This window comes from Rhineura floridana, chromosome 19, assembly GCF_030035675.1.
Source record: "Rhineura floridana isolate rRhiFlo1 chromosome 19, rRhiFlo1.hap2, whole genome shotgun sequence".
NCBI lineage: Eukaryota > Metazoa > Chordata > Lepidosauria > Squamata > Rhineuridae > Rhineura > Rhineura floridana.
The window spans coordinates 5,835,922-5,853,735 of NC_084498.1; the positions used below are offsets into that span (position 1 = coordinate 5,835,922).

The following is a 17,814-nucleotide window of genomic DNA, read 5'->3' on the forward strand; positions in this document are numbered from 1 at the left end:
GTGCTAGTTTTGACTAATAAAACCAATCAAGATGCTGGTTATCTCAGGGACTGCCTTCACCCATATAAGCGTCCTCAAAATTTCAGATCAGACAATGAGGACCTGCTTCAGATTCAGATTTTCAAGAGGTCGTATTGGTAGCTACAGGATGCAGGGCCTTTTCGGTCATAGCCCTGTAATGCTCTTCTGAAGGATGTCCATTTATCTCCATCAATGCTCCACAATCAAGCAAAAACAGTTGTGTTCCATTGTGCTTTGGAGAATCAAATCCTTGTCAACCTGTTCTACTGCTTCCCCATTGCTGCTGTGGCTGCTTTAAAATCATCAAGATAATGTCTAAGCTTGTATTTTTTATTTTTGAAATAACTTTTATTCATGAAACTTTATATGCTGCTTGTTGATGTTCACCCCCAAAGCAGTGTACGCAAGAAATTTTAAAACAATGGGTTTACAAAGTTATGGGGGTCAGAAGCATTGTTTTACTTTTTTGCTTCAGGCCACAGCTTAGTGCAGAGGAAGCATTTGGCCCTCCAGAAGTTACTGGACTCCCATCAGCCCCAGCCAGCATGGCCAACGGGAGGGCCGAAGGCACCAGGCTCAATCCCTGGCATGGTTTATAACAAACAGTCTTATGGCTGAGAGAGGAGGGTTCTGTGGGTTCCGAGAGAGAAATTATCTCATAACTTCTTGTGCTTGAAATAGTTATTTGGGCCCCGTGTTCAAATGCTAGCTCAGACTTGGGACACCTGTGGCCCCAGCAAGTAGTTCCAAACTAGAGAATTTGTGCAGTAAAAAGTGCCCACTCACTGCACCTCCAACACCCACAAAAATAACTTACAGATGTCACAGTTACTGTACATGCATAAAGGATTCTTAAGTGCTTATCCATTGGGCCAAGCTGTAGGAGGTATAACACTCTGTAAAACAAAAAAACATTCTTTTTATGCCAACTCCCGATTGCACTGAATATTATTCCATATAGTCCATCATTTTATTTTATTTAAAAACATTTATAAACCGCTTAATATTTCAAAAGTCTCTAAGTGCTGTACAGTCTGAAAAACAAGTAATATAGCATTAAAACAAACATGAAAATACAACCTAAAACCAATAAAACAGCAGCATAAAAACACGTAAAAGCAAATAAAACAAAAATTCAGGGGATTCAGATGTGTGTAACAGGATCCAATCTTATGGGCCACAAGATGTCTGAAGCAACTGATGGTGCTGCTTCACGTATGGCAGAGGGCATTCCACAGTACAAAGGCTAAAGAATATGCTGCTGAAATTATGTGCTGAGGTTAATAACTTACTGAAGAATAAGCCTTTAAGAGAAAAAAACTGACAGGTCAAATCTGCAGTCAGGGCCGGTGTCTAGGGTTGGCCCCCCTGGGCACCCACTGAGGCCCACACCCCTGCAGGGGGCTCTCTGCTAATCTCTGGAGCCTCCTGGCCCTGCAGATCATCTTCCTTGCTGTTGCTGCCTGCTCACGTGCCCTCTCAGCAAGCAAGAGGAGATGGAACAGCAACTCTCTCTGTGGAGCTGTGCAGATGAGGTCCAGGAGGAGAGGGTAATGAGCAGGGGCAGCACTGCCTTGGTGAGGAGGGCCCCCCACTTGGGGCATATTGCCTAAGCCCTCCCAGGAAACCTGAAGCCAGTGGAAGAACAAGCAAAAGGGTTGCATCTGAACAAAGTCTTACCTCTTAAAGTCTTCATCTTGGATGTCTTCAAAGACCTTTTAAAAAAAAGATAAGGGAAAGTAGAAGGGTGTGGTTTTGGAAAGCTAGCTTTCAAGGACAAGACTGAGATGTTGGGCCAAGGCCCAGAGCTTCTCTGTATCATGGGATTTGGAAACTGACATTGGACTCCCTTTTTTCGGGGGGGGGGGAGACGTAACCTGTTTAGCAGGTGCCATTTTTTGCTTCTCTTTAACTGGGGCTCTGCCCTTCTTGCAACTTCTGTGTGCAGTCACTGTCTGAGTTGAGTGTATATTCCCTCTCCACCACGACCCCGGCATACACTTGCAGATGCAAATTATTCTCCAACTGATTGTGTTGGGCTGAACCTGGAAACTGGTGAAGTTGCAGCCGGATTGTGATTTGCAGATTCCTGTCCTGACCACAGAAATCTGCAGCTGTTCTAAGAACTGGGAAACCCAAATCTTTTTGAAGTTTCTAATCCTCAGTAGGAACCTAAGAAATACAGAAAGCTGCCTTATACTGAATCAGACCATTTGGTCTGTCCGGCTCGGTCTTGTCTGTGCTCACTGCAGTGGCTCTCCAGGGTTCCAGACAGGGGACATTTACAGCCCTTCCTGGAGATGTTAGGGACTGAACTTGGGTCTTTCTATATGCAAGGCAGATGCTCTACCACGGAGCCATGGTTCTTCCCACAAAGATAGACCATCCTTCCCTATGCTTCTAGAAAGTGATGATCATATGTGCACGGTTCACAGGCGCTGCTTTTTGATGGTGAGATAAAAGTATCCCAATCCAAACTTCTTCCCCTTTCCAGTAGGTCCCAGGGCAAGTTACAGAAATTTAAAATACAGCATTAAAAACAATTAAAAATGCATTACATTCACAATGGGTCAGGGTGGGCCCTGAAAACATTCATCTCAAGGACTGAAAGCCAGGGTAAAGAGTTGCATCTTTAGCATTTAGCTATCAGGCTAAGTTCAAGGTTCTGGTAATACAAAGCCCTATACAGCTTGGGACCAGGATACCTGAAAGATTGTATACCCAGTCGATCACTGTGCTCTTGTGAGGACCTCCTGCCGATACCCTCTTGTCAGGAGGTCTGTTCTGCACAACATAAGAAATAGACCTTTAGTGTGGCGGCACCTACCCTGTGGAATTCCCTCCCCTTAAATATTAGACAGGCACCATCTCTGTTATCTTTTTGGCACCTATTGAAGACCTTCCTCTTTCAACAAGCCTTTCAAGCAGAGAGCTTATCCCAGCCTGTGTCTGTGTTGGAATTGCTTTTTAATATGTTTTGAAAGTTTTTTTAAAAAAAGATGTTTAAGAGATGTTCTGTTTAAGTATATTTTAAAATCTGTTTTTATGATGTTATAGAGTGTTTTTGTTTGCTGCCCTGGGATCTTACTACTGGGAGGAAAAGCGGGATATAAATTTAATAAATAAATAAATAATAAATAGCATTTGCTGAAAATGGACCATTGGTCTCACCTGAAGGGTGATTTTCATAGGAGGTATGCCATCAAGCGGGTAATATCGTCCGAAGGCAAGAATGTTTCTGAAGTCAAGACTAGGGGCGTCAGGCCCCTCCCACTCTCCAGTTCATTCGCAGCAAGTCCAAAGAGAGATATCTAAAAATACAGGAGAAAAGGCCAACGGGCCTACCAGGAAGATCATAACATAATAGCAACATTCATAATATGACTCTAACATAGCGAGATAACAGTAAAAGCAGTCTTGACTTCACTAAGAAATGTAATAAAATAGCGTAACAGGAATATATAAAATTCCCAAAAAATATCTAGGTATCCTCCGACTGGGAGGGTCATGATGGCATACCTCCTATGAAAATCACCCTTCAGGTAAGACCAGTGGTCCATTTTCCATAGGAGGTATGCCATCAAGTGGGATGTACCAAAGCAGCCCATGACAGGGAGGGACCACCCACAACCTAATCCTCATTAAGAACCTGTTGCAACACTCGTCTGCCAAAAGAGGCATCGGCAGAGGCATAACGGTCTATTTTATAATGCCTTATAAACGAATGTGGGGTAGACCAAACAGCAGCTCTGCAAATATCGGCAACAGGAGCGTTGGTAGCGAAAGCAGCCGTAGTGGCTGCTGACCTGGTGGAATGAGCTGTTATACTAGCTGGAACTGGAAGCTTAAGGGACTCATATGCTAAGGTAATACATGCCCGCAACCAGCGGGACAAGGTGGAATTAGCTACTTTATGCCCCATAGACCTTGGATGAAAGGATACAAACAAAGACTCGGTCCGTCGTATATCCTGAGTCCTAGACAGGTAGGTCTTGAGCGCCCTCCGAACGTCCAACGAATGCCAAGCCTTCCTGAGAGGATGGGTAGGATTTGGACAGAATGAAGGAAGAAACAATGTCCTGGTTGCAGTGGAAAACTGAATTGACCTTGGGACAGAAGGAAGGATCAGTTTTCAGCACAACAGAGTCCTTGTGAAAGACACAGAGGTGGCGGACCGAAGACAATGCGCCCAGTTCCGAAACTCGTCTCGCAGAAGTGATCGCGATCAGGAACAGGACCTTGAATGACAACAGACGTAAAGGCACAGTCCTGAGGGGCTCAAACGGAGGACGTTGTAAAGCCTGCAGCACCTTTGACAAACTCCATGAGGCAAAATGGTGGGCTACAGCCGGTGAGCGTAGAACAGTGCCTCTGAGGAAGCGTTTGATGAACGGATGTGAGGCAATAGGGGCACCAGTGGAGGCCACTGAAAGAATCGACGACAGAGTGGACGCATGTCGACGCATGTCCCATCGTGAGGCCCCTATGAAGATATTGCAGCACTTGTTGTATTGTAGCCTGTGAAGGATCAAGGTGCTGAGTCTGACACCACCTGGAAAATGCCACCCAAGTATGTTGATATATACGGGTGGTGGATGGTCGTCTCGAGGCTAAGATAATGTCAATAACAGCTTCAGACAGTCCAGCCAACCTCAAATGTCGCCGTTCAAAAGCCACGCTGTTAGGTTGAACCAGTTGGGGTCCTGATGCCATACTGGGCCCTGGGATAAGAGGTCTGGCCTCACCGGGAGTGTCCAAGGATCCGTCACCAACATTGCAAGGAGATCCGAGAACCACGGTCGACGGAGCCAATATGGTGCTATCAGAACCAGTTTGGCCCTCTCGTGCCGCGCCTTCCTCAAGGTTCTGGCTAACAGTGGTATTGGAGGGAAGGCGTACAATAGGTCATCTGGCCACGGTAGCGACAGAGCATCCACTGCTTCCGCTGACGTGTCCAGGTATCGAGCAAAGTACCTGGGTAGCTGGCAATTGCGACTGGAGGCAAAGAGATCAACTGAGAAGCTGCCGAACCGACACTGGAGAAGGTGGAAAATGGTCGGATGAAGTTTCCATTCTCCAGGGAACACCTGTTGCCTGCTGAGCCAGTCTGCCGTCACATTCAGAATTCCTCTGAGATGTTCTGCTTTTAAGGATTGCAGATGTTGCTCTGCCCAGTTGAATATGAGGGAAGCTAGGTTCTGCAGAGGAAGGGACCTGGTCCCCCCTTGTCTGTTTAAATGAGATTTGGCACACGTGTTGTCCGTTAGAATGAGAACATGGTCCAAGTGGAACAGAGATTGAAAATGAAGCAGAGCTAAGTGGACAGCCTTTAGTTCCAGCCAATTGATGCTCTGAGTTTGCTCTGCTGTGCTCCAAGCCCCCTGAATGAACTGGGAGTTGCAGTGGGCTCCCCAGCCAAGGAGACTGGCATCTGTGGTGATGACAGTCCTGTGGGGTTCTCTGAACGGAGTGCCCTGGGTGAGATGTTGTACCCTCGTCCACCAGCGGAATGACAAATGCAGTGTGGGGCTCAAGGGAATAGCTCGATGGTTTGAGTTGGCAATGTCGTGTTGGAACGGCAGCAAGGCCCACTGTAGCTGGCGAGTATGAGCTCGAGCCCATGCAACAATATGAATGGTGGACACCAACATTCCGAGAGCCCTGGCTAGAAGCATGACGTCTGCGGATGTCTGTGATAGCAGTTATGCGATCTGGGAACAGGAACACTGTCGCTTGCAGGGTGTCCAACATCGCCCCTAGATGCTGTAGATGTTGGGTTGGTTGGAGATGGCTTTTGTCGAAGTTGACTAGCCAGCCGTGGGCCTGTAAGACATGGAGCGTGAGAGTTAGATGGCGATGAGCCCGCTCCCTGGAACTTGCCTGTATTAAAAGATCATCCAGATAGGGGTAGATATGGACCCCTTGAAGCCGGAGGTAAGCCACTAGTATGAGTAGCACCTTGGTAAATACTCTCGGGGCAGACGAGAGCCCGAACGGCATCGCTCGATATTGAAAATGCTGGGAGCCAAAGGGAAACCGAAGAAATTTTCTGTGGGCTATGCAAATAGGCACATGGAGATACGCTTCCTTTAGGTCGATAGAAGCCAGGAAGTCTCCTTCATGCAGGCATTCTGTAATGGAGTGGAGGGATTCCATTTTGAACCTGCGATACTTTACGAAACGGTTAATGAACTTGAGGTCCAATACCGCCCTCCATGACAGATCTCGTTTGGGCACAGCAAATAGGAGGGAGTACACCCCTTCTGACCTCTCTGTTGTACGGACTGGCTCTATCGCCGCTATGTCCAAGAGGTGATGTATGGCAGTCTGCATGATGCAGTGCCTGGCTGGTGCCCTGAGACAGGGGGAGGGATGAAACTTGTCTGGAGGTGTTGCCTAAAATTCAATTGCATATCCATAACAAAAAAGTTCTCTGATCCAGGAGACCTGAGTCAGACGCAGCCAATGTTCGCCGAACATAAGCAATCTGCCCCAACTGGGATTGCGCTAATACTGTCTGCGCTGGTGAGACCCTCCCCTGTATGAGGACGTTGATGAACCTCTGCGCCCCTGGTACTGACCTCTGCCCGGGAAACGTCTGTTCCAGCCTCCCCTGGAGGAGCAGAAATCATATGTTGGGAACTCGCGGCCTCGTCCCCCAGGCCACGTACCTCGAAAGGGCTGAGATGTGCGGTACGAGGCGAAACGTCTGAAAGGTCTGCACTCGACGTTTCTGACAATGGCCAAGACAGGTTTTCGAGAGTCCTTGGGGTCAACAAGCACTGCCTTGAGGGTGTCCTCGCCAAAAAGTAATGATCCGGCATAAGGTGTCTGTGATAGATTAACTCTGGCAGTAGAGTCAGCCTGCCAGTGACGAAGCCAGAGGGTCCGTCGGGCAACATCCTGAGCCGCCATAGCGCGTGCTCCTAGCTGATTTGCATCCAAGGTGGCATCAGCCACAAAAGCAGCTGTCTTGCGCAATTTTATCAGTGATCTCCGCAGAGAAACAGGATCTGGATTAGGATCCTCTAAGAGGCCGTCCAACCACATCATCGCTGCCCTGGGGAAAATAGAGGCTGATGTAGAAGCACGCATAGAAAAGGCGGTGGCCTCATGAGTCTTGCGTAAGGCAAAGTCCAGTCTCTGGCTCAGTGGCATCCTTTAAATGAGAATCTCCTTCCCTTGGCAAAAGGGATCTGGAAACTAAGCTGGAAATTGGCTCGTCTATGCCAGGGACGGTCAGTCTGGTAGTAAAGTCCGGAGCCAAAGGATAAAGTCTGTCCGCAAGGTTATTAAATCGGCGTGTTTGTAAAGGGTGAGACCATTTGTCCTTGGCCAGTTTAGCGATGGGATCTGGCACAGGAAGATAGTGCTCTGCTGGCGTGGGGGATTTCAACACCCTGGCCCCCTTTATAGCGGGAGTGGCAGCTGCAGTTGGCGTGGATTGAAGGCCAAGAGTATTCAACACTCTGCACGCAAGGGGCTGGTAGTCTGAGGCATCAAAGAGACGATAAGATGTATCCTGCTCATGTTCCGAATGGTCACTCCATTTGTCTCCTTCGTCTTGCAGAGCGAATGTGGACTCACAAGAGACGTCATCAACAAACCTGCCCCTGGCAATGTCAAACGGATTTGGAGAGCACGATGGGTTCGTCTCATTGTGTACAAAGTGGTCCCTGCTGTGTTGAGGAATAGCGGGAACTTGTGACAGTGACTGCCTCTGAGCGAAGAATGACAGCATGCCCTGAAGTTGTGAAATGAACTCATGGGACAGCTGCAGTCCCGGAGATGTAGACGGTTGCTCTTGTATAGGTGGGATTGTGGACGGTCCCACAGGCAGTGAAGAGGAGTAAGCCCCAGGTTGGCTGACCGTTGGTTGTTCAGGAAAACCAGCAAAGTCCTCCTCATCAGAGGAAACAGCAGGAGAATGAAAGAGAGTCGTTAACTGTGCATGGGTTGACCCCTCTGGAACTGGAACAGAGACATAGCGAGGCTGCTTGGTTGTGCTGTGGCTGGAAAGATGTTTAGTTTTGGTAACCACTTTGGAATGCTTATGCTTGACCGCCTTAGATGGTTTCGGCTTGGTTGCCTGGTTTGTCTCTGGCTGTTGTTTCGGCTTGGTTGCCTGGATTGTCTCTGGCTGTTCTGCCATCATATATATTTAAAGGGTATCAGTACATGGCCACGGATGGGGCAGAATGCACAGACCCGAACAGGCTCAGTACACGGCACACGAATGGGGCAGAATGCACTGGCAGATGGCTAAGTACACGGCCACGGATGGGGCAGAATGTACACTATGAACAGTCTTAGTACACGGCCACGGATGGGGCAGAATGCACAGTCCAGATAGCTTTGCACAGTATCAACAGGTTTGGTACACGGCTACAGATGGAGCAGAATGTAATATTTGCACAGCTTTGCACAGTATCAACAGCCTTGGTACACGGCCACGGATGGGGCAGAATGTACAGTTCGAGCAGCGGTGCACAATCCCACAGTCTTAGTACACAGCCACGAGTGGGGCAGAATGTACAATTCAGACAGCCTGGTCCACAACTACAGCCTTGAGACAGTCCTGAGAATGTGTGGATTCAAGAGTTGTAGCAGTCGAATAGTTGGAACAGGAGGAGATTCTGTGTACTATAGGATTCTATCTGCAGCACACATGCACACAGGGAGGATGGCGATGACGCTTTAATAAAACTGCTAGCCCCAGCTCTTTCAAGCGAGGCCCGTTGTTAGGATGGGATAGACCAAACAGTAAGGGCAGGAAAAGAAGGGAGCAAACAAAATGGCGCCCGTGAAAAGAGCGGGAAAATTTTTAATCAAAAATGGCGGATACGTTGTAGAATAACAACGGTTGAACGAGGCAGGAGCAATGGAAAATTAACTGCACAAAAGGGGCGGCCGTAAAGCCGTTCTACAGCCGCGGGGCTGAAAACTTAGTCGCGGTTGTTAAATAAGGCAAGGGAGACGCTGCAGGGAGGCAGGTCGGCCAGGGAAGACCCCGTAGTAACAGAGGCAGTATAAGGGATAAAGCCACAGCCGCAGACTGCAGGGACCGCCGCGGCGAGAGATCTAAAGCCGCGAAATGGTCGGGGAAGGCAGAGCAGTCCGACGACTACAAACCTCTACGAGGGAAGGGAGGAGAGCCGCAGCCACAGGCTCCTGGACAAAGCAGTCTCCTGGGGGAGACGTGAGACACGAAACCAAAGGCGGGGTAAAGCAGGGAGCTGCAGCCGCAAGCTCCCGTTTAAAGGCTGCGACCGCCGCCTGAGAAAGAGAGAACCGCAGCCGCGGTCTCTCAAAAAGCCGATAGGCTAAAAGCTGGGCACGAAAGAAGGCGGTGGGGTAAAGCAGGGATCTGCAGCCGCAAGCTCCCGTTCAAACGCTGCCTAAGACAGAGAGAACCGCAGCTGCGGTCTCTCTAAAAAGCCGTTAGGCTAAAAGCTGGGCACGAAAAAAGCGGCGGGGTAAAGCAAGGAGCTGCAGTAGCAAGCTCCCGTTTGACCGCCACCTGAGAGAGAGAGAGCCGCAGCCGCGGGGTCTCTAAAAAGCCGTTAGGCTAAAAGCTGGGGAGAAAAAATGGCCCAGGCAAGGGCGAAAACCTCCCCCCGAGGAAATTCCTCAGAATAACAAGACACACAGTGATATAGACAAGACAGAGGGAAGGAAACAGTGAGTAGACACACAAAGGAAGACCTTCACACCCTGTCACACAATACAAAAAACTTATCTAGACGCTAAGCATTATATCTTGCACGGACGAAGGCAAGAATGAACTGGAGAGTGGGAGGGGCCTGACGCCCCTAGTCTTGACTTCAGAAACATTCTTGCCTTCGGACGATAGGTGGAGCTATTACCCACTTGATGGCATACCTCCTATGGAAAACTGTACAGCAACCACAAGTAGGCAGTTTACTTAAAAGGCTTGGAATCACATATAATTGGCTATGTGGTTTTGAAGGCTTAGCTACTCTTAAATTGTATTATGTTGGTTTAATCAAGTTTTATTCTTATGACTAGTTTTATGGTTATTTTTAATATGGTATGAGAATTTTGTAATATGTTTTGTAAATATTTGGTTTTTAGTATTTTGACAGTGTGTGGAAGCCAGCATGTGAAGGTAGGTGTCCTAAAAGGAAACTTATAAAAGTTTTAAATAAACAAACCCAAGGAGATCTGAGCAGAGTTTCTAAGAATTAAGAGTCAGGGTTGATAAAAAAAAAAAAAGTTCTCCCTTAAGTCCCCATCTCTACCTGTTACTAGTCCAGTCATGCAACAGAAATAATCAACTAACCAATTTCTAAGGGGCTTGGTACAAACGTACCATTTTTTTATTATTAAAAAAAGCTAATTACAGAGATGCATTCAAACTGATCAGGGCATCAAATCATCTTTCTCTGTAAGGAAAGGCTAAAGCACCGGGAGACTTTTAGTTTAGAAAAAAAAGGATGACTAATCAGGAACATGAGAGAGGCTTATAAAATTGCATGAGGTGTGGACAGAGAGAGTAGATTCAGTGATGTTTGACTCCCTCTCCCATAATACCAGTATTCAGGGTCACCCAATAAAGCTGATTAGCAGGAGATTCATGACTTACAAAAGGAAGTACTTAATTCACACAACTCTAATGTGCAAAATTCACTGCCTCAGGATGTAGTGATGGCTACAAGCAAAAATTGCATTAAAAGGGGGATTAGACAAATGTATAAAGGACAAGTTTATCAATGGCTATTAGCCATAATGGCTATACAGAACCTCTACGTTCAGTCTGCCACCAAATACCAGTTGCTGGGGGCAGGGGGAATAGCAAGAGAGGGCTATTGCCTTCAAGTCCTGCTTGTGAATTTCCCAAAGCCATCTGGCTGGTCACAGTGGCAAGTGTTATACTCAGGACCAGGCAATGTAGCAGAACTAAGCTATTATTGGAAACATTTCCGAACCCAGCAGAGGCCTACAGAAACTCTAATGAACTGCCCTAATCCTTTTGTTTTCCCAAGAGTTCCACTTGGTTTCTCTTAAAAAAGGGCAGTAACCATAAAGCCAAAGCTTCAGGCAGGCTCTAATGTCTTTTAACACACGCAGGATGGACTTTTGGGCTAATCCAGCAGGTATGTTCTTATGATATGGTGGCTGCTGGTTACAACATGAAGCAGTTAATTCTCAGCTACTGGCACAAGACAAAAAACATGACAGATTCCTCCTGGTAAAGGACACACTTACGTCTCTTGGTGGTACACTTGGGCACAGCCATTTTTCTAATAGCATATCCCATATTTTCTTCATATCCAAGTCGTTAATTTCAGCTATTTCTTCAGCTGCAGCATGGATATCTATGCAGACAAAGATACAATACTTTTAAGAGAACATGACAAAATCCTCCTTCACCTTCCATTCTTCACATATCAGTCCAAAAATGAGACTAGCATGAGTTTATATGAGCACTTCCACATGCGCTGGGATCGTCAGTTAGCAAGGGCTTCATGTGAACATACACATGAAAAAAGCTGTTGCAGACAAACACGGAATGTGCAGCACATTCATGGCTGACCTCGTCTTTTGTCCAAGGGTTGTTCTGGGGGAAGAAAGTGCATATCTCATTATGCTTCTGGGTGTGTCTACAGTGCCCAACAGGGATTGTGAACAGCCGCCATATGGACATGCGCTAAATCATGAAACGTTCTGACCTCAGCAAACCCTCCCGACATTGATTTGTCTGCGCAAGAGCCTTGGAGTGCTACAGATGATTTGGGAATCCCATATTTTAGGTTGCAAACATTCTGTTCATAGAAAACACCTGTGCCCAACATGACACGAGAGTATGTCCTATGTGGCCAAAACCTTCCCATAAATGCACATTGCAGGGGAAGATTGGCAGTAACAGGCAAGCCACCTAACAAGGCTCTGAGGAAACCTCAAGTTCCCAGGCACATCATTCGGCAACTCTTTCTCTACACAGGTAGTGCATGGAGGCAGCAGTAAAAGTGGTAGAATCTTAGGAAGGGGAGGCAATTGACAAAACACCCTTATTTCATTTATTTATATTTATTTATCTTTCTGCCACCAGGCCAGTTAATTGCGAAGAATGGTGAGCAGACTCCTCATGTCGCCTCTGACCTTGTTGTGTGCAAAGTGATAACAGTGGTACTGTTAGGTCAGTGGGACCATTGCAGGTCTGAGCACTCCAGGTAAATGCACTTGACCTTTCAGAGCCGGCTCTCACAGAGGGCAAGAGAAGTGTGAATTAACCTGGGTAATCTCTGCCAGCTGGATTCTGAACTCTCCAAGATATGCTGCTGTGCTGATAAAGCAAAATGACCAGATTTGCAGGCTTTCCAATGAGTTTCTGATGTTCCTCAGAGTTCAGCTTGTGCGCCACGAGCACAGCCTCTGTAGCAGATCTCTGGTGTTGCACCTGCAGCTTCTTCAGGTGCACTTGGGCCTTGTCGCGAGACTCGTCCTTTATCAGAAGACAGAACATGTTATTTATGAGCAGAGCTTAGAGGCTCTGTCAACAAACAAATGGAAAAATAAACAGATGAGAATGTAAAAACTGTTAAGTTCAACTGGTGTGTGCAAAGCACATTTCTTACAGTGGCAGCTTAACATACCTACTTAAAAGCGCATACTAACGTCTGCCAATATCCACAATCTTATTTATTTATTATTTATTTATTTATTTTGTTAAATTTTTATACCGCCCCACTAGCATTAGCTCTCTGGGCGGTGAACAAGAAGAATACAATAAGAACTGTCAGTAAACCAAGACATGGACAGTTTGGTAGTTGGGTTTGTTGACTTTTAGGGTTTTCCCCTGTCCTTCATTCTCCCTTTGTGGCTGTATGTAGTGTGGTGGTTATGGTTATCTTAGGCTTGGGTAACTGGGACTGTCACCCCAGGACATTATTATATATGTTCTCTTCCAAAACAGTCTTCTGTTAGCCGACATTCCACCTGGACACTGCAGAGGCAAAATAGCACAACCACACTCCATTGGCTCAGTGGAGACGAAATGCCATTTGGCTCTTTTCCCAGAATTGCCTCCATCCGTCTTACCTTCTCTTCCTTTTTTCTTTTGTATCATGTCTATGGGTGGGGACTGCTTCGTGATTTGTCTTTAAAAACTGTTGTACAGCACATAAAATGATCTACATCAACTGGACTGCCTTCAAGTCGATTCCAACTTATGGGCGACCCTATGAATAGGGTTTGCATGGTAAGCGGTATTCAGAGGGGGTTTACCATTGCCTGCCTCTGACACTAAGAGGCAGTGACTGGCCTAAGGTCACCCAGTGAGCTTCATGGCTGTGTGGGGATTTGAACCCTGGTTTCCCAGGTCGTAGTCCAACACCTTAACCACTACACCACACTGGCTCTCTAGAAAATGATCTACAGTATGTGCTTTATTAAAAAAACAACACACAACCCAAAACTAGCGAATTGCCTGTCATTACAATGGACAGCATTTGTGTGGAGAGACAATACACTCTGTAAAGAGAGACACACATTGTACATCTTGTCAGTAAGGATCGGGCAACTCAGTGCCACCTATGGAGGGAAGGTTGTGCCCTAAGGCAGCAATAGTCCCCCATGCAGTGCTTGACTTCTCCCCATAGGAATGAACGGGGAAAGAAAGTCAAGCCTATTCCCCACCTCTAGTGACCCCAGCCACTGAGAATTAAGCCTTCTCCTCTCTGTGTAGTCACATCCCCAGGTTTTGTTTCATGCTCCCAATAGAGTGCAGCAGAATTCTGGGAACTGGTACCTCATATTACACACACACACACAATGTGTAATCCAAAATCATTCTCTAAGTATCAATAGGAGGATTGTGGCGCAAGAGTCAAGTCAGTTTTATGCACAGTTTTACCATCACAGCTTTATTCTTTAGCCATCCTTCAGCTAAATTGCAGCAGAATTCCAGAGCATGGATCTTGGCAGATCCTGGAGAGGAGAAGCAAAAAAAGAAAGACAGACAACATGGAGGACTCTCTCAGTCACATCCCCACTCCCTTTGCTTAGATCTCAGAATGGCCTGAGTTAGGGCTTTCCATCAAAAGCTTGGCTGCAAGGCAACAGGACCATGAGACTGACTAATCACTCAAGACAAGAGGCCTAACCTGCCCCACTGTACAAAACATCTAGCAGTCCATGGGGTCACCACCGCCCAAGTGTGAGAGGAGCAGTAAGGACCAGAGCTGTGCAAATGTGTCAAGTACTCCCAGAAGACAATATTCATTTCAGAAGGGCAAATGGGTGGGGCCTTGGAGAGGCTGGGAATGTAGGAATCATCCCAGTCTGTTCTGGGAAGAAACAATGAAGAAGCTACAACAAAGAACGTACAGTGCTTCGCACACTCGCATGCTAAATAGAACCAGCGCACATATTGGGAGGGGGCGGAGCTCAGTGAAAGCCTGTGGCCTTTGCATGCCAAAGCCTCCAGTTTCAATCCCCAGCATCTCCAGCAAAGGGCCAGGCAGGAGGTAAAGTGGAAGGCCCTCCTGCGTCTGAGACCTTAGAGCTAATCACGGAGCAGATGATGCCAGGAGAGGCGGACAAACACTCTGACCTACCCTAAGGCTGCTTCCTACGTTGATATGCTATCAAGAAGAAGAGTTTCTTTGATTGAAAGGTTTGGTTTTCTTTAAAGGCCACATAGAACAATAAACGCTCTCCCATACCTGTCGGAAGTTCTTGTGAGATCTTGTGGGCAAGTGCTGTAGCCCACTCTGGGTTAGTTATAGAGAGCAAATAAGACTGAATGGTTTGCATAGTTTGAACAGTTTCCTTGTTAGCCATCAGCAAATATCCATTTCTCGTCAGTTCCAACATTTTCGGCTTCAGCTTTGCTTGGAAGATGTGGTCGGCTGCAGACATGTAGAGGGTGTCCAGCGAGACCTGGGGGGGGGGGGAGAAAAAAAAGTGCTCAAAAACCAACAGAATAGAGTGAGAACGTCTTACCTTATGACTTTGAGGACATTAACAAACGGGATCTGCAACACAATGCTGCAGTGTGGTGTGCTCCTATTCAGATTTCCAGCACGCCATTCCATTCTCCCTCTTCCCAGCTTTTCTGGTTCCTTCCACCCATTTCTCTGCCAATAGTCAGCTAGCATCCTAAAGCAACTGAGCATGCTCAGTCCTCCTTCTGTTGCTTTGTTTCCTCTTCTGTTTTTTGTACCTCTGGAAGTCTCGGGTTTCCCTAAGCCCACTCATATCTTCCCCTCTTGTGAGTGGATGCTGCCATTTTGGCTACACAGCGACAGGTACTCACGAGATTTGACCACTCTTTTGGGATATGGCAATTCGACGAAGGGCTGTGGCTCAGCGGCAGAGCATCTGCTTTGCATACAGAAGGTTCTAGATTTAATCTCCAGCATCTCCAGGTAGGACTGGGAGAGTCTCCTGCCTAAAACCCTGGAAGGCTGCTGCCAATCAGAGTAGATAATACTGAGCAAGATAGACCAATGGGCCTGACTCAGTAAAAAGGCAGCTCTCTAAGTGGAGCCGCACAACATGTTGCGTGTGTGTGTTTCTGGGATGGGTCAAGAAGAGGGTGTTCAAAGCTCTCCCTTCTCAGATAGGCAACGGCCCAAGCTGAGCAAACAGGCAAGTGCTGGCCAGCAAAAAAGCAAGGAATGGGCTGGTGCTTCCAGATGGCTGCTCATGCATACAGGTTTTTCCAGTGTCCGCAGGCAGCTCCCAGCAGAAGCACCACCAACAGGGCTTTCCCTGCCAATTGTAAGGCCCATGATGGTTGGTGTTGGGGGGAAATACTTGGGTCCCAAATTGTTTAGGGCTTTGTGTGCTAGTGCTAGAACTGGTATGATGTGAAAAAAAGCATCTTCTACCGATGCCAGTTCTAAACATTCTGTCTCACTCTCTCAGCATTCTGTCGTACTCTAATGTGGCCAAGTGATATATGTAGGTTCAGTCCCCATCCCAGTGGTGTCCCTAAATGCCATTCTCTCCTATGGGGAAGGGGAAAGGGCAAGTCTGTCATCACCACGTGGTGTTAGGGGTAAACTGTCACTTTACATGGACACTCCACTTAGCTATTATGAACCACTACCTGCTGATAGGCCTGTCTTTCATGAATTTGCCTAATTGTTTTTAAATGCCACCCAAGCTTGTGTTGTCTTCTCCACCTTGCAACAGGCTAATTCTTCAAATGAAAAACCAAGATCTAAAGTATGCTCGTTGTTACCTTCATGAGCTTTGAGATCAAGAGAAGCTTTGGGAACGATTCCTCACTGAGCTCTGGAACTGCAAAACAAAAAGCAGGAGATGATTTTCTGAATGAGTTATGCAATCAGAATTTACCTGCATCATCAGCCAGGGGGACCAAGAGGGAGACCAGCCTGGCCCCCTCCTTCAGCCAGAGGAGGAGCAGCTGCTGGGAGAGAGCTTGCTTGCTTGGCTCCCTGACAGAAAGAACATTTCTAAGAACTTTGTAACTAAGAACTAGGGTCTGAGTTCGCTTCCCCACCCCTCTTCCTCCTCTTCCTTTTGTGTTGTGTCTTTTAGATTGTAATTCAGAGGGCAGATTACTTTTAAATTACTGATCGTTGTCAGCCACTCTGTGAACCTTTCTTCAGCTGAGAAAAATGGTAAAAATACTTTAACTGCACCTTTCTTCGTTGAAGGTTAAAAAGCGGTGAATTTCCCCCCCTTCAAACTTACTAATGATTTTCCAGAAACACTGTGTTCTGAAGAAGATCAAGTGGAAAGGCAGCCTTGTTTGAGCAGCTGGTGATAAAGGAATGACCTGTTCAAAAACATACTGTTGTTCCAGATTTCCAGGAGTGGAAATTCTTTTATAGGATTTCAGGTGTTTTATGAGCATCAGGGCCTAGAGGAACAAAGGCAAAAAATGGAATGCTCGTTTCTGAGCTGGCTTTTAAAAGACAAAAGATAAAAATATTCACTCAAAGCTGGAATACAATTTTGGAAGGGCTACTGAATAATGCTGTATTAAATAACGCTTGTGAAGTACATACTTTTGAAATGGACTGGCATTTGGGAGGGATTCCCCCTCCCTGGAATGTTGTTATTGGTTGTAAGTAGTACTTGAAACATCTAGGAGTTTCTAGAGACATTAGTCGGTCTAGATTTGTCATTATGGTACAGAAATGTCTAGCATATCGCAGTGATGGAAAAAAATATCTTATGAACTTCATCGATTCCAGGGGAAGGATAAAACACAAGCATTCACTGCCATTTTGTGGAAATTTATTGAATCTGAACATGATTCACAAGATAATCTGCCAACGGCTACAAAAATGATTTGGATTACATTTTTTTTTGCATTGGTGTTAGGTGAAATATATAAAGTTGGGTGGCTTTGGGGGGGGATAGTTTATGTTGTATTGTTACCTTTCTATTGTTTTCTTCTATATCGAAAAAAAATTCCAAAACAATCTAGGTGTTTCTAGAGGTCCTCTTCAAAGCGGATATATCTATATCTCCTTAAAGAGAATAACCCATAGTGCAACAAACAGATCCCTCTTTTAAATGCCAAAGTGCAATTCTGTAACTAAATTGGTCCAATTCATTATCTTACCTGATTCAGTGAGATGCCTGCTGTTTCCCCACCAGCCCTTTCTATAATTGTCAGAAGACTTTCAATACTTTCATAGTCATATGGGTCAAGCTGTTCCAGGGATTGGAAGCAAACAGGAAGCAAAAAATGTAGAACAAAACCAAAATGAACGGATGAATTCCAAAAGACAAAGCTCGTAAAAACAAACATGCTTCAGGTTCACACTTATCAATCACAGTAATGGG

The 17,814-nt window shown here is 46.4% G+C and overlaps 1 protein-coding gene across 4 annotated transcripts in view; it reads right to left on the reverse strand.

The window, feature by feature from the left end:
- The window catches only part of KNTC1 (kinetochore associated 1), a 139,432-nt gene that overhangs the window by 27,173 nt on the left and 94,445 nt on the right, over nt 1-17,814 (reverse strand). For 3 of the 4 annotated variants that reach the window (XM_061602350.1, XM_061602352.1, XM_061602349.1), the window contains 9 exons: nt 17,591-17,680; nt 16,711-16,879; nt 16,235-16,293; nt 14,709-14,925; nt 13,898-13,971; nt 12,277-12,487; nt 11,251-11,360; nt 1,702-1,736; nt 839-917 (listed from right to left, as the gene is read on the reverse strand). In XM_061602350.1, coding sequence (XP_061458334.1) covers nt 839-917; nt 1,702-1,736; nt 11,251-11,360; nt 12,277-12,487; nt 13,898-13,971; nt 14,709-14,925; nt 16,235-16,293; nt 16,711-16,879; nt 17,591-17,680 — 1,044 coding nt within the window. The remainder of the gene's footprint in view (nt 1-838; nt 918-1,701; nt 1,737-11,250; nt 11,361-12,276; nt 12,488-13,897; nt 13,972-14,708; nt 14,926-16,234; nt 16,294-16,710; nt 16,880-17,590; nt 17,681-17,814) is intronic. The other variant, XM_061602351.1, reaches the window with a different exon arrangement.